Source organism: Spermophilus citellus (genome assembly GCF_964194105.1).
Source record: "Spermophilus citellus genome assembly, chromosome: 16".
NCBI lineage: Eukaryota > Metazoa > Chordata > Mammalia > Rodentia > Sciuridae > Spermophilus > Spermophilus citellus.
In genome coordinates this window covers 63,152,428-63,178,914 of record NC_138196.1, presented here as the reverse complement: position 1 = coordinate 63,178,914, position 26,487 = coordinate 63,152,428, and the positions used below count along the sequence as shown (strand labels likewise).

Below are 26,487 nucleotides of genomic sequence, written 5' to 3'. Positions count from 1 at the left end.
CAATTTATTTTCTTAGTGTTCTGTAGTTTTCATAATAGGTTCTTTCACCTCTTTTGCTAGATTGATTCTCAAGTACTTTTTTTTTTAGGTTATTGTGAAGGGGATAATTTTCCTGAATTCTCTTTCAGTTGATACATCATTGGTGTATGGTAATGCAATTGATTTGCTGGTGTCTATTTTATACCCTGCTACTTTGCCGAATTCATTTGTAAGTTCTAGAAGCTTTCTAGGAGAGTTTTGGTTTTTTTTTTTTTTTTGGGGGGGGGGTCTTCAAATACAGATAATCATGTTGTCTAGAAATAGAGATAGGTCAAGCTCTTATTTCCCTATTCATATACATTTAAATTATTTCTTTGATGTAATTACTCTTGCTTCAGTTTCAAGGACTATGTTGAATAGGAGTTGTGAAAGAGGAAATCCCTATCTTGTTCCAGTTTTTTGGGGGGAATGATTTTAATTTTTCTCCATTTAGGATGATGTTGAGCTTGGGTTTTGCATATATACCTTTTACAATGTTGAGGTGTGTTCCTACAAGGCCAAGTTTTCCTCGTTTTGGGTATGAATGGAAGCTGAATTATTTCAAATGCTTTTTCTGGATCTATGGAGATAATCATGTCATTTTTTTCTATTGAAGTGGTGAATTAGTTTATTCATTTCTGTATGTTGAATCAACCTTGCATCCCTGTAATGAACCCCATTTGATCATGGTGTACTATCTTTTGAACATGTTTTTGTATGTGTTTTGCCACTATTTTATTGAGAATTTTTTCATCAGTGTTCATCAGGGATATTGGTCTGAAGTTTTCTTTCCTTGTTGTGTCTTTGTCTGGTTTTGGTATCAGGGTGATAGTAACTTCACACAATGAGTTTGGAAGGGTTTCCTAGTTTTCTATTTTATGGAATAATTTGAGGAGGATTGGTATAAGTTCTTCTTTGAAGGTCTTGTAGAACTCAGCTGAAAATCTGTCTGGTTCTGGGCTTTTCTTTGTTGGTAGGTTTCTGATTGAATCTTCAATTTCATTGATTGAAATAGATCTATTTAAATATTGTATGTCTTCTTGATTCAATTTGAGTAGGTCATATGTCTAGAAATTTATTAATGTCTTCAAATTCTTTATTTTATTGTAGTATAAAATTTCAACCTAACTTCTGATTATTGTCTATATTTCAGTGGTATTCATGGTATTTCCTTATTCATCAAAAATTTTTGTAATTTGATTTTCTGTTTCCTTTTCTTCATTAGCTTTGCTAAGGGTTTATCCATTTGTACCTTTCTTCAAAGAATCAATTTTGGGTTTCATAAATTTTTTGAATTGTTTTTTATTTGTTTTAATTTCATTAATTTCAGCTCTCATTTTAATTGTTTCCAGTCTTCTACTGCTTTGATGTCTGTTTGTTCTTCTTTTTCTAGGCTTTTAAGATGGGAATTTGGGTTATTTATCTGGTGATTTTCAATTATTTTAATGAATGAGCTCAATGCAATGAACTTTCTTCTTAAAACTGTGTTCATAGTGTCCCAGAGATTTTGATATGTTGTATCTCTATTATCATTTACCTTTAATGATTTTTTTTAATCCCTGATTTCTTTAGCTATCCATTCATCATTCAATAGTGTATTATTTAGTCTCTGGGTGTTGAAGTAGCTTCTATTCTTTACTTTATTATTGATTTCTAATTTTATTCCATTATTGATAAATTCAAGATATTATCTGTATTTTTTGTGACCTTAGATATGGTCACATGTGCTACTAAGAAAGTGTATTCAGTCATTGATGGATGAAATGTTCTACCTATATTTGTGAAGTCTAAATTATTAATTGTAGTTTTAGCTCTATATCTTCTTTATTTAATTTTCATTTGGAAGATCTATCCATTGGTAAAAGAGAAATTTTTAAGTCACCAAGTATTATTATGTTGTGATCTATTTGATTCTTGCGATTGTGGAGATTTTCTTTGACGCTCCATTATGTGTGTACATAATAATATGTATGTATGTAATATGTATGATCCATTATTTGGAGCATAAATGTTTAAGATTACTATGCATTGTTAATGTATAGTTTCCTTACATAGTATGAAATGGCTTTCTTGTCCCTTCTGATTAATTTTGACTTGAAGTCCCCTTTATTAGATATAAGGATAGAAATCCATGCTTTTTGGGAGATCCATGTGAATGGTACTTTTTTTTTTCATGTTTTTATCTTCAGTCTCTGGATGTCTTTGCCTATGAGGTGAATCTCTTGGAGACAGCATATTGTTGGGTCTTGTTTTTAATCCAATCAGTCAGACTATCTCTTTTGATTGATGAGTTTATACCATTTACATTCAATGTTATTATTGAGAAATGATTCTTTTTTACTGTCATTTTGAATTATTTCAGTTTTTAATTTGAAGTAGCTTTTTTTTGAATGGTTATTCTCCTAGTGTAATGCCTCCTTTTTGTTGTTTTTACTCTTATTTTTTATTTTTCTTCATGATATAGCTTGTTGAGTATGCTTAGTAGTACAGGCTTTCTTGTAAATTATTTTAACTTTGTTTATCATGAAAGGTTTTATTTTCATTGTTAATTCTGAAACTTAATTTTGCTGGGTATGGTATTCATGGCTAGCATCCATTGTCTTTCAGAGCTTGATATATATTATTCCAAGATCTTTGAGGGCCTAGGTTGAGAAATCAGCTGAGATTAGTTTTCCTTTAAATGTGACTTTCTCTATTAGCCTTTAAAATTCTATCCTTATTCTATATGTTTGGCATTTTTATAATAACATGCCTTGGTGTGGGTCTGTTGTAATTTTGTATATTTTGGATCCTGCATGTTTTCTGTATTTAATTTTATATTTCATTCTTAAAGTTGGGAAATTTTCAGACATTATTTCAATGTAAAGATTATGCAATCCTTTGGTTTATATCTGTGAGCCTTTGTCCATCCCAATAAATCTTAAGTTTACTCTTTTCATGTTATCCCATACTTCTTGGAAGTTTTGTTCATAGTCCTTTAGCATCTTTTCTTCATGGTCAACATAATTTTGAAGATTATATTTTTTGTCTTCAATACCCGAGACTATCTTCCAAGTGGCCTAGTTTGCTGATGGTACTTTCCAATGAATTTTTTATTTGGTTTATTGATTCCTTAATTTCAAGGATTTCTGCTTGGTTGTATTTCAGAATGTCTATCTCCTTATTTAAATGATATTTTGCTTTCTGTATTTTCTCCCTCCCATATCAATTTAAGTATAAATTTTCTAAATTCCTTCTCTGATATGTCTTCCAGTGTGGTGTCAATGTTTTGGCTGTATTTTTGTTTGTTTGAGGTAATTTGTTCCCTTGCTTTTTTTGTGTTGTTCGTATGTCTGCCATACTAACAGTTGGTTTTGAGGCAATAGACTTTCTATCTTGTGGAATTATGGTGCCCCTACAAGTTTCCAGTATCTCATGGTTTAGGGGGAGACTGATACTAATAACAACTTATGCAAACAATTTACTGCATTAAACCAAATAGCTCTCGCAATGAAATCTACAATGTTGATTGTTATAATACTAAGAAATGATATGATCGGTTATTGTAACAATCAGCATTCAGAGAGACAGCTGTAGGGTTTGGCTGTTGGCAAGAAAAGAGAGAAAAGTAGAAACAAAGGAAAATAGAACTTTGAAGGAGTCAATAAAAAGTCAATACAAAATATGTTAATCAAAATCCTACTTGAAAAAAAAAATACAGAGAACAAAAAAAATAGTTACCTTCAAGAAATGATAAAAATTAAAGAAAAAAAAGCAGAAACAAATATGTATGTGTACAAATATATAAGGGTCCATTATTTGTCAATCAGTACACACTTAAAAACAAATCAAAACATAACAAAAACAAAAACAAAATGGTCAATGAGAGTTTTTGCCCACTGTCTGTGCCAAACTGCCTTTTTGTTTCTCAGCTTCCCATCTCAGCAGATGGTGTGAGGAACTGTGGAAGATGCTGGCAGCTTAACTTCCAGAGTATTGTCTCTAGGTTCTGTGCAATGAGTTGGTGCAAGTGAAGCTCCTAGGGATGGGGATTTGGTCTGGTATTATTCCAGGTGTTTTATTTTGTGGGGAGTTTTCTGGTGTTAATGAATCAACCTGCTTCTTGGATTGTATGCAACTACTCTTTGCAATACATCATCATCTGTGGGAAGAGGGAATCCTTCTTTCAACAGTTCTGTTTTTCTAGGATGTTGTGCATTTTTTTTGGCTTCTCCAGGACTGTTTCTGAGCCTTAAGCTCAGTCACTCCACCCTGCCCCCTTCAGTTTCTCCCTGCTGCTGGTCTTGAGGCTGTTGGCTGCCAGTTCAATGGAGTGGGGGAGGGGCACCATCTTTCTCTGGCTCTTCTGATCTGTATTACTCCCAGGCAAAGTGGTCTCTATGCCAGAAATTCTCCATGTCAGAGATTCTCCTGATTTGCTAGGCTCACTTTAGGTCTCCGGATTCATGTGTTGATTTTAGCTCAAAACTCATGGGGCTAAGCTGCTGCTCTGAGTTCCCACCACTGTCTCAGGGAGGTATTAAAGTTTCCAGCTTGAGTTCTCCTTACACTGGGGGCAAACAGTGACTTTTGAGTACCAGTTTATTGGGCTAAAAAGTCTTTGGGTTGGCCCAAGGTGGACTGTCTCTTTGATCCTGGGCTTGCCCATGCCAAGATACAGATCTTTTCAGACTTTTTCCCCTCCCCCCCCACACTTTCCCATGGGGAGCTCACCTCCAATTCTGTTCCTTAGCTTTGTCTGATGTACCCCAAATCTCTGGGACTTCAAGGCTCTCTGTCCAATGTTGAGTATCAGTGGAGTGTTTTTTCCTTTGACTCACCTCCCAGAAAAGTAGTTTTCTTGCTATTTGAGTCCTGACCCAATCACAGAGCTATGAGAAAAGCAACTTGTGGTTAATTCGCCATCTTGTCTGTCCCCCAAACTATATAATTTTGATTATTTAGTGGGATTACAGTATCTTAAATAGGATTAAAATGTGGTGGGAAGGCAAGAGAAAATTTTAAGTGTTTCAAAAATTATCAGAGGAGAGTCAAGAAATAGGGAACAGGTATAAGCTGTAAGAAAAAGGAATAATAAATTAACTGAAAGTATTGAAAAAGAATCAGAGGAGGAGGAAACAGGAAAATTTGGTTGTTACTGGGGGAAAGAGAAAGAAGAGGAGAAGACAGGAGAGCTCAGAACCTAGGTATTAATTAACCAGCAAAGGTAAGATTGAACCAACTCAAATGCTCACCTAAATCTAATCCTCATCTAAATCTAATCTAGGTTAAATAATGAATACATGCAGGAGAGAACAATTAATGTGTAAGTAAAGTTATATGAATACATATATACAATATATCATATATATAGTGTCTATATATATGCATATATGTATCCAAATTTATCTGTGCAGTGAGAGCATGCACAATCACACATGCACACCCACCTATACACAAAATTATACATAATAAGAAAAGTGAAAAATAACACTTTACAATGAAATCATGTTTGACAATTTTAAAAATGTTAAAATTTAAAAAATTTTAAAAATGGGGCTGGGGTTGTGGCTCAGTGGTAGAGTGCTTGCCTAATATGTATAAGGCCCTGGGTTCGATCCTCAGCACCACATATAAATAAACAAAGTTAAAAATACATTGGCAACTAAGAAATATTTTAACTAACTAACTAAATAAATAAATAAAAACTGAGAATATAGAGAAAAAGAAAACAAAAAGCAAATCTTAATGAAAGAGGGCTTGCTTTAGCTCTGATGATCAAATATGTTGGCAGGGATGGATTTTCAGTCTTTGTATTTATTTTTGGCTCTGTATTTTTGGCCACTGTCCTGTTCCTTCTCCTTACTGCCAGCCAGGTATAGTAGCTCCCAGCTTCCAATCTCCAGTATTAGGTGGAATAGACTACGAGTGCTCATGATTTGTGCTATCCTGCAGCAGGAGTGAGGCAGAGTTCTAGATTGGAGTTTCTGGTTGTTGGAGTTTGGACTTTGGTGCCTTTTGGAACTCTGTTGATGGTTATTTGGTATTTGCTCCTGTTGTTGTGCAGATTTCCATCTCTGGTGTATTTCTGGATCCCTGGGGCTTACAGGAAAATTCACTTTTAGGGTGCAAGGACTTACCCTCCACTGAGTTAACCTTCCTTCTATGGACGTTAATTACCAGGTATCTGCCCTGGAGTGCAGATGCGCTTGTGTGGCTGCAGTAAGCGTCTTCACCACTGATGTAATGGGGTGGGAACTATTATGCTCTTTTTCTCCCTTGGGATCCAGAAGCTGATTGGTCCAGGTAAAACATTCTTTGTGCCTATTTCAGTCTCTGGTTTAGGCAGCCTCTGGGAATTTTTTCGTAGGCTGCTGGTAACTTCCTTTATGAGTTCCCATTCTATTCAGGGCTTTCCTGTGAAAGTGTGGCACTTGTTCCCTACCTGGAACACTTTCAGCCCAGCTTTGGATTTGTTTCCGCTGAGACTCTTACCCTACCAATGCAATATTCATTAAAACCAGCCTTCCTCTGTAAACCACATATTGCCCTAGGTTGATTTTTCTTTATTTTTTTAATTTCTTTATTCACTGGCCAAACATCTCTTTTGTGTTTACTCCCCACTCTCCTCTGCAGGTGGCAGGACCTAAAGCATTATTTCTTATGTTCAAGTTAATGACTTTCTGTAGTTCTCTGATTTTTGTTTGTTTGTTTGTTTTTACAATTCTATTATGTTTCAGTGAATTTCCTTTGTTACCTCACTAAGGAGGAGTCTTCCTACTTTATAAATCTGGTGCTGAGGAGCTGCTGGATCTGCAGCCTCTCTCTTCTCCACTGTCTTCTGAAGCTGTACTGTACATTTCATTTTAAACTTAAACTGATTTTATTTGGTTGTTCCCTTTGTATTGCAGATGTCCTAAAGTTAAGAACTAGATTTTGCTCACTGTTTTCCACTTTGGATTCTGGCTTGTATCAAACTATCAATAAGCCATTGCCACTTGATTGAAAAAGTGAGCAGAAGGGACCTTTCACTTCATATGTGATAATATTTGTGCTCATAAACACATTGTTGAAAACACTTCCAGGAGGGAAAGGCCTGGTTGTGTGTTCTTGTGTCCATCTTCCTTTCTTGCATCCTTTGTGACTGCCTTTTTTCTGATTGGATTTTGTGTGGTTCTTAAAGTCATGAGCCTATTGATTATTTATAGGTTCTGCATGCAAATCATATTTAATTCATAAGCCATTGATAAGTATAATATCTTGTCTTAAGTTTTAAAAATAATTTGCTTTTTTGAAAATACCATTTGCATTCTCAGAACATTGTGAGGTATGGTAGTCTGTGCAGTAGCTGCAATTATCCTGAATACTGGTATATGGAAATATAATTATCTTGGGTCTTTATCATTGTTCAGAAGAATGGATGGCTGTATACAATTCTGACCAGGTGTGCTGAATTACATTAGCTCTCTTTTCCAGATCTGTGCATTATATGTGAAGGCATCTGTCTCACTGAACTCCCTTGGAAATTACTGTCAGATCTTTCATATATTACATTTTCTTGACATTTAAGTTTTCCTAAAATGAGTTTCATGTTTTTAACAGCATTTTATGTGTATATCATGGTATCATTTCATAGTTTTCCTCTTTTCATTTGCTTTGAAAACATCAATATCTACTTGCTGGTAAATATTGTTAAACATGATAAAACTTTGGATTAAATAACTGATAAAGGCACAGGGTAAAAAAAAAAAAATACCTTCCATGTGGCTTCTCAGATTGTATCACAATGAAAAACCAACTTGAGATTTCTTCCTAAAGTTTCTACTAGAAATGTAATGATGTCTCAGTTTGGATCTTAATTTAATCTTACTATGTGTTTGTGTTCAGTAAATGATCACTTAGGATTAAATTTTTCGTTTATTCTATTGAAAGGCTGTGGGTATTTTTCCCCCACAGAGCTACAAATACTGTCCAGCTAGTGAAACACTTCACAGTCAAAACTAATTAAGCTTAATTATTACATGAGTTAAATTTTCAAAACTCTTCAGGAAACACATGTAAGACTTAATCATGCACTCAGTGGAAACAATTTTAAATTATATAATTTATTCTTACTTTTATTATATAACAATAAAAAAAGGTATATTAGCAAGAGCACAAGATTTTAACATTCTGACATATTTGAGCCTCTGATACAAAGAGAGTAAAATAATGGTTTTTATTAAGATCGTGAAAGGGGATCATTAAAAAAATCCACGAATGAAGAGAGAAACTATTACAGTGCACAAGCACTGGTTAAAAGGTATCAGACAAAAAGTCACATTTTCATCATCATCTGATAGCATAATGAATAATTAGCAGTATAAGATATATGATAATTTTGCATTTGACATGTTTTTTTTTTCCTCCATCTTCTCCAGCTGTAAGCACAAGATGTACCTGGAAAGGCTGCCAAACACCAGCGTCATCATCCCATTTCATAATGAAGGTTGGACTTCACTCCTGCGGACCATACACAGTATAATTAACAGAACCCCTGAGAGTCTCATAGCCGAAATCATTCTGGTAGATGACTTCAGTGATAGAGGTAAGACGCAGTTGATAACATTTTATCTGACATTGTTACCACCCACATAATAATCATTGAGGGCTTTTTAAAAAAAGGCAGATAGTGACTTTCTGATTCCAGCTGAAAGGTAATTATGAAGTTTTTTCTCTGTTATGATTTCAGAAAATGTAGGCTGATGGGGAAAGAAACAATGAGAAGCTATTGACGTCATTTGGAGAACTATAAAAAAGTTTGTCTTACATTTCTGACAGATATTCACAAAATGCTTTGAATTTTACCTTCAGCTTCAGGATGAATATTGCAAAGTGTATTATTTTAAGCACATGTGAATGGCAAAATATCCAAGCAGAACTATAAAACCTGTTCCTGTTTCTAAAAAGTGTATCTACTCTATTATTTACCAAGTATGACACATTCTCCAAGCTGTGCTCATGTTATTTCATAAGTAATAGAAATTATAAGAGACACAAACACCTATTTACACTTGGTAAGTCTAATTATTTTATCATGTCATTGTATCTGAACAATAACAAAGTGATCTGGTATAAAAGTATATTAGAAAATTTGACATAAGTTTTAATATTTTCATAACATACGATTTTATTTATAACATGAAGGAATAAAATTATAGAAACTTTCCTAATGGTAGGACTTCACAAATCCTATTTGGTCTAAACAGGGGCAATAAAGTCCCTATTTCTTGGCTTGTGTGAGGAGAGAGGAGGAAGTCTTTCTAATGATTTTCAACTATTTGTGAGTATAATTTTCTATTTATAGTTCATTGAATAAAAGAGTTTACGTAACTCTACATCTGTGAGAATGACAAAAAATATTTTGTTTGAATATTGTCCTTATGCCTCAGAAGAGTATACATCTTAAAAGCACACGGGCTAATTAAAGTTCTAGAAATTTCATTTGCAATAAAGCATTATTTTTTCATGTTATTCAAAATCTCTCTAAAAGCTAGACTGAGTGTGTTGATACTGAAGCATCTTTAACAGAGTACCTGGAGTTACCTATCAATAACTATTCAAATTTACATGACAAAAATGAGGTTGTTTACCATTATTATTTTAGGGTGAAACTACCAACCTGGTCCTTTGGGCTTACTTTTAAGGAGGATTTTCCTTGTGTAGCATAGAATAAGAGCCAGTATCCCAAACAGAAATTTTTAGAGGTTTCAAATACCAATTTAAATAGCACATTCTCTTTGTTTGTTTGTATTTAAAGCTACATCTTTCAAAGCAGCCATTACTAAATTAACTTAAAAAAAGACAATGTATGAACAAGCTAAAACACTTTGTTTAAAAGTGAGAAGAAGAATGAAGATCTTAGGCTGCAGATCATCCAACATGATTGGTACCAGGAGGTATAAATCAGTGTATCTTTGGATAATTCTCTGCATAATAAACTTTGTCTTGGTAAACTCTTTATTACACAAGAATTTTGACCTGGGGCAGTACACTAATAAACACTTGGTAGCAGAAAATTGTGGTTTGTAAAGCATTTTTTTTTTCTGAGTATTCCTCAGAGGGATTTTTCAATTGAAAGTGCATGAAGGTCAAAGTATGGCACTTGCATTTTCATGGCCTCAGATCACAATCCTTTTTGATACAGTAACAACTTAGATGAACCATTGTTTGGCAGGTAATGTTACCTGGGAAGTAAGTAGACTGTCAATGTCATTAACATTAGTGAAGAAGAACAGCAGAAAAAGGATTCTTTGGGACAGTAATGGTGATTTTTTTTTTTTACCTTCCTGTTGAAAAATTTTAAGGTTAATCACTATTTAAATGCTTTGGAAAAGCTTAAATTTATATACTTTATTCCAACTAGCCATCAAGTCGACCGTATTATTTTATAATCAAATGTAAATTTTTAAAGAAGGTACAAAAACACTTCAATAATCTTTTATGATACATTGTAATCTTATTATGTAAAGTAGGAAAGAGCCTCCGTCCTAATTTTCATTTGGATTATAAGATCTCATCTCATAAAAGTAGTTGGTATACCTTAGGGCTTGTGTGGATGTGAGGAGCATCACTGCTGCTTTCTGAATTGGGGGAAAATACAAAGAATTAACATAATTAACATGCATCATCACAGTCCCAATATCTACTATTCACCATGTAACATTGGGTCAAGTAACTTCTCACAGTCTTGGGCTTTTTATCAAAATGGGGAGAAAGAGAGTGACTCCTAATAGAGAAGTATAATGAAGCATTGTCATAAAACCAAGGGCATTTTACACCTCGACAGGAGAGTAACTGCTCTCATTTATTGATTTCCGCCACCAAATACTCCCCTATTACTATGATATAAAGAATCACTATACTTTTTGAGGAGATCTTCCTGATTTCATCAAATCTACCTATGTACCTTTCTCCAGAAATGCATCATTTAAAGAACATGTGAGTAAAATGAATCGAAACATAACTTTCCTATGTTCATATATAAATACATTACCAGTGAAACTCATATCATGGACAACCCCAGGAATGGGATCTTGATTAGAATAAAATTATACTCCTTGTATGTGTAATATGTCAAACACACTCTACTGTCATGTATACCTGAAAAGAGCAACAACAAAAATATAAAGGAGATGTGAAGACTAATCATGGTAATTCAATATATATTGGAGAAATTAGGACTGCTTTAATGTAAAAAGATGACCAACATATTTTACAATTATTGAAATAAAATTCTAAGAATCTAATCCTAAAAGAGATCGATCATAGCAGAATCATTCTCAAGATTATTTTCATTACCACCAGAGTACCTATCCTAGGGCACCTATTGTTTACAGGGTTTCTAAGACAGAGAAACTCTTTCTGCTCTTTTTTTAAATTCTGATATATCTATATAACAATGCTGTCAATGTGATAATTTACTTGTGCCTTTTTTTCCCCTTGGATTATGCCAGAAATCACAACTTTGTAATGCATAATGTTCTATTTACCAACTCTTTAAAAATCAGATTAAGCATCCTAGACAAACTTAGAGTAAAAGAAGATCTAAGGATTCTGTTGACTTTTGTTTAAAAAAAATTATTTCTGAAGTGTCACACTTTGAGTTTATTTGACTTTTTAAAAAAATTTATTTCTAAAGTGTTACACTTTGAGTTTATTTTCAGAAATACATTGCAATCCCAGTTCTGTTCAGCATGCATTTTAACACCTTTGCTTTATATGTCTGCCAGATACTGGGCAATATTGTTTTGCCAAAGGCAATACAATTTTGATAATCCTTAATGAAATATTTCTGCCTTGTATTTCCTATCCTCCAAGTCAACAGAGTAGCTACACACAACATAATAGGAAAGCCAATGGTTTAGCCATGCTATTAGCATAAGTATAGTCATTCAGAATCCCTCTTTCTGACAAACCTAAGTGTTTTAGTAATTAGAAAATTCTGTAATAAAGAAAAAGACTAGGGCTGGGGATGTGACTCAAGCGGTAGCGCGCTCGCCTGGCATGCGTGCGGCCCGGGTTCAATCCTCAGCACCACATACCAACAAAGATGTTGTGTCCGCCGAGAACTAAAAAATAAATATTAAAAATTCTCTCTCTCTCTCTCTCTCTCTCTCTCTCTCTCTCTCTCTCTCTCTCTCTCCCCTCTCTCACTCTCTCTTTAAAAAAAAAGAAAAAGACTAAAATATTTTATATATGTACAATAATTCTGAATTATTATGGTGACATTTTTGAAATTCTGCCTTAAGAGTATTGACATAGTTCCCCAAAGTTTTTTCTTCTTAAAGTCAATATCTCATCCAGTGGTTTTCAATTTGGATATTTTTCATAAAGAAAACTTGGTAAACAACATATTGTTTTAGCCTCAGAAAATAAGCCTTCCATCTCTAAAAATATGAACTACAGACCTGCAGGTAAATTTTCAACAGCCACTCCCTTTTAGGTGTTTGAAGCTTACCAAAGTAAGTTACTGTGGGACTTTTTTTTTTTCCAGTAAGCTCTAAGAAATATATTTAACAACTTAACTTGAGGCCTATAACACAGCTTCATGATGATTTTAAAGCAGGACTAATCCTGGGCTTATCTCCAAATTCCAGGCAACCTTAACAGCATCCACATGGAAACTGTTGAAATGTGTGAAATAAGCTAAGGCTTAACCTCAGAGATAGAGCATATTTGAACCTGACAATTCTCTAAACTTTGTATGCTTAGATGAATGCAGGTCCAAATTGAGGATCCTCACAGGAGAGTAGCTGACACACTTCCCTTACAGTAATGCACATATGGAGGTTCAACTCCACACCGAGGCACACACACACAAATGCTGGCACACATGCACACACTCATTTATGCTTGTTTCAAACTTTTGGGTTCAAAAACAAGAACAACAGCAGCAAACCAAGTTGAACATTTGAATTTTGATTTTCACAAAGATCTGTTCCTCTCCCTGTGCTAGTTGGAGGGAAAAGCCAGTGGCTTGAACTACCCTCCCAAAGTGTCAATGCCACCAAGTTTTAAAACTCTTGAGAGTCTCACTTCTCAAAATGTGGTCCATGGACCAGCAGCCTCTTCCTCATCCTGAACCTTCTTAGAATACAAGGCCTCAGGATTCACTCAGATAAATTAGAATCTTCATTTCAGCAAAGTCTATTTTTACACGAATTAAAATATAAAATCTACTATGTGTTTAAAAATTGAGGTTGAAGCTAAATGGTAATATGGATGCATAAATAGCATAACTTCAAGTTCTTTTTTTTAAAAAAAGAGAGAGTGAGAGAGGAGAGAGAGAGAGAGAGAGAGAGAGAATTTTTAATATTTATTTTTTAGTTCTCGGCGGACACAACATCTTTGTTGGTATGTGGTGCTGAGGATCAAACCCGGGCCGCACGCATCCCAGGCGAGCGCACTACCGCTTGAGCCACATCCCCAGCCCAACTTCAAGTTCTTAAGAAATAAATTTTCTTATTTATTCATACTGTTTAATACATAATTAACATTGAATTTGTAAGTTTAAAAAGGACCTCTTTACTATTTTATGTGACACTTTCTCATATTTGTAGACATTTGCTTTGCTTCCCTATGGATGCATATTATAGCATTTTATGTTTAATTTCAGGTTAAATGGTATTGCCCTTTTCCTTGCCACTTTTTCTTATTTGTTATATAAATTACATCTTCCAAAATTTTAACTAGTTTTTGAATCAGTCAATACTTTTGTAAGCCTAGCTCAGAAAGAGGAAAAGCTATATGCATATATCTTTTTCTATATATAAAATGTATACATATTTACATATTTGTTAAAAATCTACATATATGTGCAATATTATATATAGAGAGATACTATAGATGTGTATGTAATTTCTACAAAGCAATAGCAAAGCAATTTCTACAAGATCAATATTACTATAAAAAAGTCATAGGCTTTTCACATCGTTGAAAGTTTTTACAAATCTCTGAAATAGTCAGAATATTTTTAAATAATTTCACAAATGATAATAATGAGTCCTGAACTTTTATTTCTATTTTATACCAAGTGTACATTAAGGAAAGTTGCCATATGCAGACAAATCAGTTAGCACAAGTTTTACAACTGTTCAAAGTTGGAAGATATCATCAGTGTGAAAACGTTGTAAAATAGATGAAGAATGGTAGTGCATTTCTATTTTATATGATAAAATACTAACACTAAAGTGCATATAAAGATTCTGAGATGACAGTCGACAAAAATGTTTTAGTGCTGGTATTCCATCTGATACTCCACTAGACCATGAGACAAGCAATTTTTATGGCTCAGATTTATGGAGAGTTGGTCACTCTTGGAATTGTTTAGATTTAATATTCATACTTAAGATTGTGAAGATAATTGTATTTTGAAAGCAAAATCAAGCTGAATGCTAATAATTAGCAGAAATTAAGCAAATATTATAAAATATAACTTCATACTTTTCTGTTCAGAAATTCAGCATCATCTGCCAAAGAATTGAAAAAAAAAAAGCTCTTCTGATTTCATATGTTGTTTGTAGATCATGTTCCACAATTGTGAAATGTATGGATGGTTTTAAGAAACCAGCTCCAAAGAAACAATTACTTTACATTCATGGTTGTAGGGGATCTAAAACACGAGGGTATTGTTTTCTATGGTCATAAATACAAATGTAAAATAGTAAGGGGCTCTCAAGTTCAGAAGGAAATGAGTCTATAATTTTTACAGGAGGAAATATTTGGAAGTTACAAATATAAAATCAGCTCATAAAAATTATTTTGGCATTTATAAAATATGTATATTGCCCATCAGTGACAGAATTTGTTCTTCAGTAGAATGAGAGTCAGAAGAAAAGCTCTTAGGGAGTTTCTTTCCCTCATTCTTTTAAATTAACAATCCAATCTCATATGATATAAATGTCCACATAAAATGAAATGCATTGCTGGGCACAGTAGCACAAACCTGTGATCCTAGCAACTATAAAGGCTGAGGCAGGAGGATTTTATATTCAAGGCCAGCCTCAGCAACATAGTGAGACACACAGCAACTTAATGAGACCCAGTCTCAAAATTTAAAAAGTAAAATGACTCTGGGTATGGTAAAGCACCCTGAGTTCAATCCCCAGTACAAAACAATAAATGTGTCTAACAAAAATAATGAGCCCTACAATAATCCTTGTTGAGCCTTACCATTGACTTGATATTTAGAGTAACATTTTATTGTCTCCTTTTTTCTTCTAAAGTAAAAATGTGAACTTCCTTACATTATCAGGAATATTACTGAGCTACACACACATTTATATTTTTTATGATACTACTACATACTTTATATATTTTAGATAAAACTTATTTTAAGTAGGCATGCTTTTTGAAGATAGGATAAAGAGTCTTGAGTCATTATAAATGTATGCTTTTCTTAATGAATTGTTTTATGGATTTGCCTTTATAATGCCAGAACACTGAAAATGTTCAGTGCTAATATTCTATTGTAGTCAAAAGGAAAATAATTATATGTCTTAATGAGCCAAAAATGATTTCCAGTTTTAGTTAATTTTAGGATTTATATTTAACTCACATAGATACATTTGGTGAAACTGACATTTGAATTGACATATTTTTATATAGCTAGTTTTAACAAAAACTGAAAATGTTAGCATAATAGGCTATATCTAGGCTACTTTTGAACATAAATATAAGCATTCTGGAAAATATGGGAGAGAGTGAAGTAATTCAATGAAAAGACGTAGCTTAAGTTTCATTTTCTAGCATATTTTAGATTGCATGTTAGATATCGCATAGACTATTGGAGTCAACTCCACAGTTAAAAATTTTTGATTATTGTTTTCTTTTCCTTAGTCATTTAAAAAGCATTATGTGTATTTAAAATAATGAAATAAAGTATATCATCAATCTGTTGTTTTTATAATGTCCATATGGAAAAAAATTTCTGATGTTAGATAACTGGGAGAGATTGTAAATATTAATTTGCCTTATGGATAGCTTTTAAGTTGTTTTTTATGCATTTAATTTTGAAGAGATAATAAATCATATCTTATTTTTCAAAATAGCATTTTTTTTTCTTTTGTAGTTCTGTTGTCTTAATTATTGGTTTGAATTGTATGAGATTCTGTCTTTTCTAGGATGTTAATGGCTGACTTTGACAATTCCACATATTTCAAACTTAAAACAAAGCAGCTTAAAATTTGTCTATCTTTGGATCAAAAAATTTATCCTGAGCTCATGTTTTAAACTGATACTTGTAGAGATGCAGAAAGGTGTCAGATGGTGGATAAGCAGATCTGGCTTTCCATTGCTTTTTCTGGAGGAGAATTCTACATGGTTGAATTAATATGGCAAAGAAGGAAATGATTTTTTTTTAAAAAAGCAAAACTGTTACAACTCACCAATGTCACAGAGGCATGACTTCCTCAAGAAAAATAAATTGTGCAATTCATTTTATGGCAGATTAAATCCCATTTATTTTCTTTGCAGACAGCTGTTTTGAATAGGATGTCACTTGTGTGAAACCATTTTATGGATGTTGGGCTTAAGATCTTGGACAGGCATAACTTCCTCTGATGAAATAAAAGGTTATGTTTTATGATTATTCCACCTGTCAGCAAACCTCAGCTCAAGAGCTTTACTAATACAGTATCCAGTATTTCAAACAGCTCTTTTGATGTCTAAATACCCATATGCTCTTAATTTTTTAAAAAAATTATTGCATTGACACAATGCAAAAAATAAAAGTCATCATAAACATTTCCTCCTTTATCCTAAAATACAGCATGTACTTGGAAAATTATTGATCTCTCTGTATTAGAGATTTTTTGATAAATTGCCAAATTTTGAACATTGAATTAATTCATTGATTTTTATGAAATATATTTTAACAAAATTCTCCTAAAAATAATTAAATATTTTATGATAACTGAGGAACAATCCCATAGGGGAATGATCTTTGGGATCCGGAATTTGTAGATGATGTGATATACTTTGTAATGTTTTATAGATGAGTAGAGACTCACAAAGGAAAAGTCCTAGATCACACATTGGGTCAATTTTATATCCTGAGATAAATGTTAACCTAAATTAAAATGTATAGTCTTCTGCTTAGATATGCAAGATATGTTCCTCTTCTCTGTCATTTTCTTGGGCATTTAATTTCTGAGAAACTGGAACAATTCCAATAGCTATCTTTAATTTAATAAAACTGTACTACAATAATATAGACACTCTAGATAATTGGATCTAATTTATTATCCATTTTTGCCTTAGGATCAGGACAATAATAGAAACTAATTTCACTGTGTATATACACAAGTATTGGAATAGGGGAATCATGAGAATGATAATGACTTGAACATGAAAATTCTAGTATCCACTGTGGCCTTCCAGGGCTGCAGGGGGCCAATCAGAAACTTCCTCCGGGTGGAAACAGTGTTTCCAACAGTCTGAAAGGCTCTCAGAGTAATAAAATGGGTTATAAAACAGACTCAAACATGTTTTCTGCTGCTTCACTGACATAAAGTAGACTTGATTGAAGCACATGAACGGACTTGGGGCTGGACTTTTGTTGGTCATTTGATTCTGTCTTTATACTGGATAAAGAGTTAGGTATCCTAAAAAGGCTGATTCACTTTACCCAAACCAAGACATTGCTGAGAACTCTCCAGACTCTCCTGGTGCAGATGTGTCCAGAAGATGAGGGCTATTTTGGGCCAGAGGATTTAGCTGGGAGTAGAGGTGAGTAGAGTGTCCCAGCAAATACCTAGCCTTGGAGTAAATACAAATTAGATGGATATCCTTTATTTTTTCAAACTTTATTTCCCTCATAAAATGCAGAAGAAGTTTGTGTTGAGTTTATTATTTTTATTGTTTTCATTTACTTGTCAGCTGCTAGTGGCTCAGAAAACCTTGACCTTAATGTCATAGCTTTGTGAAGGACTGCTAAAGGCTAGCAACTGAGAAGCCATGACAAAATCAAATTTAATTTTATATCTTGAATAAAACCTAGCTCTGTGTCTTATAATTTTGGCTTTCATATATATTATTTCCACTTCCAGCTTAATGGAGACATATTTTGGGTTTGAAATAAAAATTTAAGCAATTGATTCTCTTTAGTCCTGAGAATTTTATAAAAATTTAGACTTATGTCCTGGGTAGCAATGTAGTTGAGTAGTTTAGAGCCTAGGCTTTAGAGAACAAGTTATGAATTCAGGCCCATTTATTTGTTTGTTTCCCTTCTCAGGTTTGTTAAATTTTAGTCAAACTTTGTCCCCAGCAGGAGGTATGTTTTTCCAAGCTCATGTTTTCTTAGAACCAGGGCATCTCACCCAACAGTAGAGACCTTAATATATAATATCCCACCACACTGCCACATGGATCCCAGGGACAGCAGATGTGGCTTTCCTAGGCCAGGTTCCCCTGGATTGCATGGCCCTAAGTAGCTCATATGTATACCACAGAGTTAGGGTGTGTCCCACTTTTTCATAAAAGTGAGACATACACAGAGAAAAGAGCTTCCACTGTAACAGACTCCAAGCTAAGTCCAAAAGCTTCCCTAGCAACCTAACTCGCAGTGCTATACTAGCTGCCGGGAGTCCCTCAACATGCCATTTTGGCTTACAATGGTCTGGTGTATATTTTCTAACCACAGATCTCTTAGACATCAGAATGAAACTCTGAAGAGACCCCAGTGGCATCAAGGAAGAATAGAAAAAGAAATAAATAAAAGATAGGAAACGGGAAATAAAAAGGGGAAAAGGAGACTGTAGTTGTAAATCTGAAGGCTCCATCATCTGTGGCAGGGAGTGGGGGGATTTGACTTAGGAAGGATAAATGTTTTCTTTTGTGTATGTTCCAGAAAAGAACTTCGGGATGTGCCAGTCAGAGATACAGGCAACTTTATTTAAGAAAGCAGATACACATTGAAGTGAGATAAAGTGCAAAATATACACTCAAGAGAAACAGCAACTTCTTGGTAGAGGGTGATAACATTTATATGCCAGAGTTAGGGGCAGGACTAGAGGTAGAGCCAGGGCAAAGTAACCCAATTTCAGACCAGGCTTTCTAGCCCTTGCCCATTGATCTCATGTTACTTTTTCAGGCAAGGACTTGGGGTCAAGGCTATGTGCCAAGGGCAAGGGCTATGAACATAGGCTGGGTTGCTCAAACATGCTTGTTCTAAATTTCAAAATTTCATATGCATTTTCTGTATTTCAGTAGCTCAGGGGCTCTTCTCTTTTGAGACTCAATTTATCTTTCTTTTTGTTTCCCCAAAGTCTTGAGAATTCTATAGATCTTAAAGTTGCCATAAGTTCACTCATTTATGAAAAATTGCCTTGTTTTAATGCTCATACACAATGTGGCTTAGATTAAAACATAAATTTCACATTAAATAAAGCAAAGGGAGATGTACTTTTAAAGACCTATGATATTGACACATTAGACAGAAGAGACTGTGTCAATCTGCAGATCTTGGAAAAGAACAGACCACCATAAACACTCTGTGACACCAGCCTGATGTCATTCCCACACACCTTTGATGCCCACCCATCACAGTGTTCCCTTTAAAAGAAGAGCCCAAGACCCCCAAAAGTGCTTCTCACTCTCCAAATAGTCTGCATTCTGCTCTGAGAATGCATATCTTTATCTTCTACTCTTTGCTATAATATGACACCTCCTTAAATTCTCTTCTGTGATGGATCAAGTGTTTGGAAAGTCCAAACAGAGGTTTCCTCTTCCTCCTTGAACCCTCTTACAGTGACAGCATGAAAGACTTGCTGTCTTACCTAAGACCATACGTGACATGGTTATTTTATAAAACCTTATGTATTCCTAACTGAAAAAAATAATAACTTAAGAATCAAAAGAAATCACGCTGAACAGCAAAGGGTCAGAGATGTATAATCCAGAGAATGTGTATTTAAATATCTGCAACTTCTAAGTAGCAAATGGTAATCCCACATGGAGATACCAAAGCTATAAGCTTGCTTAGAATACTGTACACACTCTTCTGAGTATGCTTTCTCACAGTGACTGTAGTACTAATAATTAAGTCCACTTTATGATTACTACCTTGTGTTGCTTCTGAGGCATATGGTACCTAGGAAAGTATTTTCATCTATAGTGTCATGATAAATTTTGAAAATGTCATGTAATTCTATATTTACATTAAAATTGACAAAGGAGTCCCTGCTAACTCTTTTTAAATTTCTAGGGTACAAATGACTTGCTCCTCTACACGAATGGCATTATTGTTCAATTGTGATAAAGCCATATGTACTAGGGACCAGGGACCTGGTGGTTGATTCCTAAACTTGAATCACTAAGCATAGGGGAATAATGATGTAGTCTAGATGAGAACAGGAAAAGGAGGGAACTAAAAAGAGTAAGACCATTGTCTCGACTTACTCTACTTTGGAACTGTTTGTCATACTGCTTTTATTAGAAAATATAATATATTGTTAGTAAGTAAAATTCAAAATAGAATAGCAATGATTACTTTCATTTAAGATGAAACTCAATTATATGAAACCATTATATGGAAGAAGGCAAGTGTAATAGGTGAAATGGTGCAGCTCAAGTCCAGGTATGGAGGACAGGAACAGCTTGTGGGCTAGCAGCAATCATATGCAGCTCCTGCATAGAAGTTTCCATTGACTTTCTTCAGCCTGCCACCTAATTTGCTTTCTTCACCTCTCCTTATGATGGAAAAGAGTAAAGGAAGCACACTTTTCTTAGCTTAATATGTTAATATCTGATGGTGTAAGAATAGTGTGAAAAAGACTACAGCAGATAAATTTATAATGGCAAGCACATGTTTCAAGTTTTAGAAATGTTAGCTACTTTATCTAAAACTTGCCTTTATTTCGGAGTTCAAGAGATAATCCATTTTGTTAATTTTAGGGAAACTCTTAATTTATACCATAAAATAGTTAATATTGAATGGTAAACTCACTGCCCTCACCATTGTAAGTCATGAGTGTTTCTAATGATTATTGGTAAAGTTGATAACAGAGATAAGATATCACCGAAGATTGTCTGATGTTCTGTTTGTGTTCTTGCATGAAAGGATTTCAAGAAGACAAATTACTTAGTAAAAATGTGGTTAAGTTTACTCAAAGGAAAATAAATAGGGGAAAAAGACATCCTCAAGGAAGAGGGAGGATGACAACTTATTTCTTTGGGTCCCAGGTTTTATTGGGGTCAGAGAGAGATCCTGCCCAAGCATCACCATCCTTGCTCTGGACTGATGGACCACATTAGCTAACAACCTAAGGGCAACTCTTGGTCATCTTGGCTTGGCTGAAAGGTCCTAACTGTCACTGGTTTTACAGTTACAATGGACTCCATCTTTAGTCATCCTCTAGGTCTGGGAATCTCTGGTCTGTGTTGGTGGTTCAGGGTCTTGTTTAAGATGTCTGAGCAATTAGGTCCCTTTGAACATAATACTTTGTATTCCCCTAAATTTATCTATCTTCTGCCTGTTGTAAGAGGAATAGTTTACAGAGCTGAGATCAGGCAAGGGTCCTAAAATAGGAATCTTGTCCCATCTTCAGACACCACTTAGGCAGGGTTCTTCATTTACTAATTTTCTCTGTACTAAGTATTTTCTTTAACTCCCGACCCAATGCTCATATCTAACTGCTACCTAACACAGTGAAGGCCCTCTTCTGAGAAATTAAAAATTAGCACTGGTAACAAATACAGCACAAAACCTTTTCAAATTTTTAAATGCACTTTCCATTTTAGGACAAACAAAGATCTACAGGGGTACTAATGTCCAATATGTACATCAAAACAGCTTCTACAGTACCTCCATTACTGTTCTTATCTGCTAAGATTCAGAAATGCTTATGGATTCTGGTTCTACACTTGGACTAATAATTGCACCTAGGATAACATTTTTTTTCCAAGACAGTGCATGGTGAATAATACTTGCATTTCCTCTTCTTTCATTAGTGAGTTAGAGGTACATAAAATGGGACATGGTGTTTGAGGAAGAGACCCTTGGAGTTGTTTTCACTCTAACAAACAAATAGACATGCCACATGACTCTCTTTCATCATCTGCAGTGAATGATGGTGGTTAAGCAAGCTATTGTGAGCATCAACCTAGGTTAGAACCCTGGCTTTACCTTTACTAGTTGTGGGACCATGGACAAGTTTTTAATCTTGCTTCCCATACATTCCTTAGGAAACTGAAATTCTTCACATAAAACAATTAGAACTGAGTTTGACGCAATGCAAGCATTCAATAAAATTTGGTCATTATTGTTCTTGCTATAAAAACAAAGACTTGAACTACGTAGCCATCTAGTACTATCTCCAACAATTCTGAGTATAGATTTCACACTTCAATTATAAAACACTGTCTTAAAATATATTTATTTCTTTTCTTTTCTGCCTGTGACTGGCTGCACCATATTGGTAGGAAGCTTTAAAATGAGCATTTTAAAAAAATGACTTAATTATGGAACCTAATAGGCTCTTCGTGTAAGAATTTAATAATTAATTTAACAGTATAAGTAATACGTAATCCACTTTAATTAAATAAATAATGTTATTAGCTAAATTAAGTCAACTTATTTAGTTTAATAATAATACAGGACTTCTCTGCTTTCTTCCCCATGGCTTTCATCCTTCGTTCTTATCTGGACTTGCCTTTCCTCTCATTCTTCTTTGGATTTAACCATTCCACAATGTGTGTGTGTGTGTGTGTGTGTGTGTGTGTGTGTGTGTGTGTCTCAAAACCATACATTGTACCCAATAAATTATATAATTTTATCTTTCAGATTAAAAATAAATCAAAAGAATTGCTTTAAGTCTCCTGAAGGAATAATATATTCAGCTCATTGTCCCTGAACACTAGCATTTCAGGTTATGTCACTTACTGGGTGACCTTGAACAGGCTCTTTAAAACAAATTCCTTCTGATTCATTTTTCCCTAAACAATAGTAACAATAATAATGCAAATAGCATTCCACAGGGTGGTTATGATTATTAAAGTGAATACTTGTAAAATGCTTAGACAGCAACTAATGCCAGAATCCATAACAATTGTTGACTCTCTTTCTGAAATCATTTTTTACTATCATGACAACTTAAATCAATATCATTGCAATTGTCAGATTACCTGGCTTCAATTTATATCTGATCCCACTACATGTCAATGAGCTTTTTGAGGAAGGGAGGCATTATATTCATGATTTGTTATACTGTGGGTTGAATCATTATCAACATTCACTTATTTGTTCATGCCTAAAACAATACAAATTATTCACTTCTTCAAAATTCAAAATCAAGTATATGAAAATAGGTCTTAGTTATTTGGAGAGTTTGTTTTTAGTTCCTTTAATTAATTAAAGTATTTAAAAGATTCCACAAATAGAAAATTTTGCCATTGCATAATAATGTTAGAAATAATGGGGCTTACAGAAGCACACTGTGTTTCTTTACGGTGATTATTTATTGCCAAATGGTACTAGCTCATCATCTATTAGGTTAGTCTCGTTGAAGAAAGTTTATAAGCAATTTAAATGTGATATTAAATATTTTAAATGTGCTGTTGATCCCCCCCAAAAAAAAGAATTTGAGAAAGCATAATAGGCATAATAAAATTAAGATCAGAATTTGACCCTGGTTAATATCAGAAGAGTCTTACATTAAATTCAATAAATATTTCGCTTACTTTTATTAAAAATTAGTTGACCTCTAGGAATTTTGAATTTCAAGAATCAAGAATCCATTAATATATGCAAAATTATAACATTTCTTCCCTTAACAATGACTATTGCCATAGAATAGAATGGTGTGGAAAGATAAATATGTATTGATTATATTTGATACTCTGTCATATAGAAAATATTTGTTAATTTCAATAGTGTGTATAGGAATATATTTCCTATCTTATTCTAATTTCCTACCTTACTCCTAATCACAGTGAACCTAAAAAGATAAAATAAAAGTGCTCAACTAATGGATAAAAGAGATATATTTAGATAGATGAGAGAAAGAAGATTGAGGATAGACAGAGACCGAGTAGGTAGACAGCTGACAAAGAATGTTTTGTCTTTCATGACAATTATTACCCAAATAAAAATAACAAATGCACGGCCTGTCTCCCCAAACTATAAGCTCCATGAGAGTAGAAATAGTTATTTTTGTCACTGTAATATCCTCATTCCCTAGAATATACAATAGTAGGTGCTTACATAATGATCCCTGAATGAATTAAAAAACAAAAAAGTGAAAATAGTTTCCTTCCATTTCTGAAACCAGAGACCACAACCTCCTTGACCCTCACACCTGCAGTGGACCTCAGGATCAGTGCTTGTCTTGCTCTTCCTCAGAGTCCTTCTTATGCAAAATTAAGTTCATCTCCAAATCTAATGAGGGAAATCTCTGAAAAAAAATCATAATGTATGTAGTGTGTTCCTCCCTTTTTAACTTCTAAGTAAGGACACAAGTTCATGGAGTCCTATTAATTTGGTAACCTTGACAAAAATCAGAGACATTGTAAGAGCTTAAAAAGCTATGCTGACCCACCTCTAGACATTGGGTATAATTGAAGACAATTTCTGCTTCCATTAAGAGCTTTGTTATGTACAGGCTCTGTCAAAAAACTGAGATAAGCCTTATAGCACTGTGTAAAAGCTGCAATTCATCAGCATTCATTTTAGCTTGAAACCTGCCTGGAAGATGTGAAATAGATCATTTGACAGCATGTGCTTGGTGATTGTTTTACCTAATGGAAGGCTTTCTAATCTTTTTCCCCACATTTTTTTACTGAAGTTCATATTTTCATATTCCATAGTCATATTACTAAAGGTCATATAGAAAACTACACATGCATATTTTCTGATAAATGCTTTTGGTATAGATCTAATTGACAGATTTTATAAATTTTTTTTTTGTATTGATGTAATTGACAGATTAAAAAGTACACCAGTTAAATTTGAGTTTCAGATTAAAACATCTAATTTAACTGGTTTCCTATATTTTTATTTGCTAAATCTAAGAAATGAATATGTAAACTACAAAAGCTGTTTTAATAATTTAAACATTTTAAATTTAGGAATAGAAATAAATGATTATAATTGTCATATTCTCATATTATTTATTTTATAATATATAATACTGTTTCTGCTTTTCTTAGTTCTTTAAAAAAATGTTAAAACCTTGCTACCTTCAATGTTAACTGAGTATCAAATGCAGATGAATCAAGGACACATCTGAATGTTCTCCTCAAGTATAGTTAGTTCATTAAGGCTTCTATAAAGTTTCCACTAAGGAATTGGAATTTGTTTTTCAGCTTTAAAATTAATACCCCATGAATCCTCTCAGAGATATGCAAATCCCCCTGAAAGAACTGTGATGGTCTCCAAATCTGTGAGACTTAAGTTTAACCAAATATGAATGTCTTTTCTTCAGATAAATTTAGTTTTAGAGAGAAACAAAGGTGTGTGTGTGTGTGTGTGTGTGTGTGTGTGTGTGTGTGTGTAGGGGGAGATCATTCATTTAGACATCTAGCATTTTGATCTCCCTGGGACTTGTTTCAATTTGTTAACTCACTATTAGGCTGGTTGTTTTCTTCCTTCATTCGTCCTCCTGCAGGGATGAAGAGCAAAGCTTATAAGGATGTGAGTAGTTTCATTTCTGTGTGCTCACCCTCATTAGTGATTAACTTGAGCCTTTTATTGAGGTCTGCTGACAGAACTGGGTTTCAGAAATCACACAGCTCAGGCATACTTTAGACCTTGGTAAAGTTAAGGAGATAATGAACATCCCCCATAGAGTCACTAGACAGACAAGTTTTCTTGAGGTGGTATTGATAACTCCATGTGGCCAAGGTTGCAAGCTTTTCTTACTTGCATTTCTGTATATGATCTATATTGGAAAAACTACTTTAAACCATGTTAAAAATATACTTCTATCTGTGCATAATTTATATTGGAAAAACAGTTTAAACCATGCAAAATACTGCTTCTACATGTCATTATATTCAACTTAACTAATCTTTCACTCTAGTTTTCTATAGTATACCTAAGTTCTATTCCAGAAATTGAAGTAGGAGTTGTACAAAATCTTTTTTCTCTCCTAACGGATACAATCATAACACACATTCAGTTATTATGTGTTATGTCTACAGCTAAACAAAACAAAATCTCCTTTAATCAATAGTCAATTAATTCTATATAAATCTTAATACACACATATACATTCTTTGAACAAATTTAAATTAACTCCTTGAGATGTGGATATGTCTTATTCACGTATCTTAGATGGTTCATGTAAATTTTCATGGTACACTAATAAGTTGAAATATCTCATGACAACTTTAAGTGCTATTTCTCTGCCAGGTAAATAGGTGTAGAGATGATTTTATAATGGAAGATTAAAAAGTACTTATAGAAAAACAGGGATACTTCCAAATGCTGTACACTATGGAAGTACTTTTTAA

General features: G+C 33.8%; 1 protein-coding gene across 1 annotated transcript in view; it reads left to right on the top strand.

The window, feature by feature from the left end:
• GALNTL6 (polypeptide N-acetylgalactosaminyltransferase like 6) overlaps nucleotides 1-26,487 on the top strand; it is a gene marked incomplete at both ends in the record, with an annotated part of 1,074,421 nt that overhangs the window by 464,913 nt on the left and 583,021 nt on the right. Inside the window, one exon of the mRNA XM_081269347.1 lies at nucleotides 8,418-8,584. Coding sequence (XP_081125473.1) covers nucleotides 8,418-8,584 — 167 coding nt within the window. The remainder of the gene's footprint in view (nucleotides 1-8,417; nucleotides 8,585-26,487) is intronic.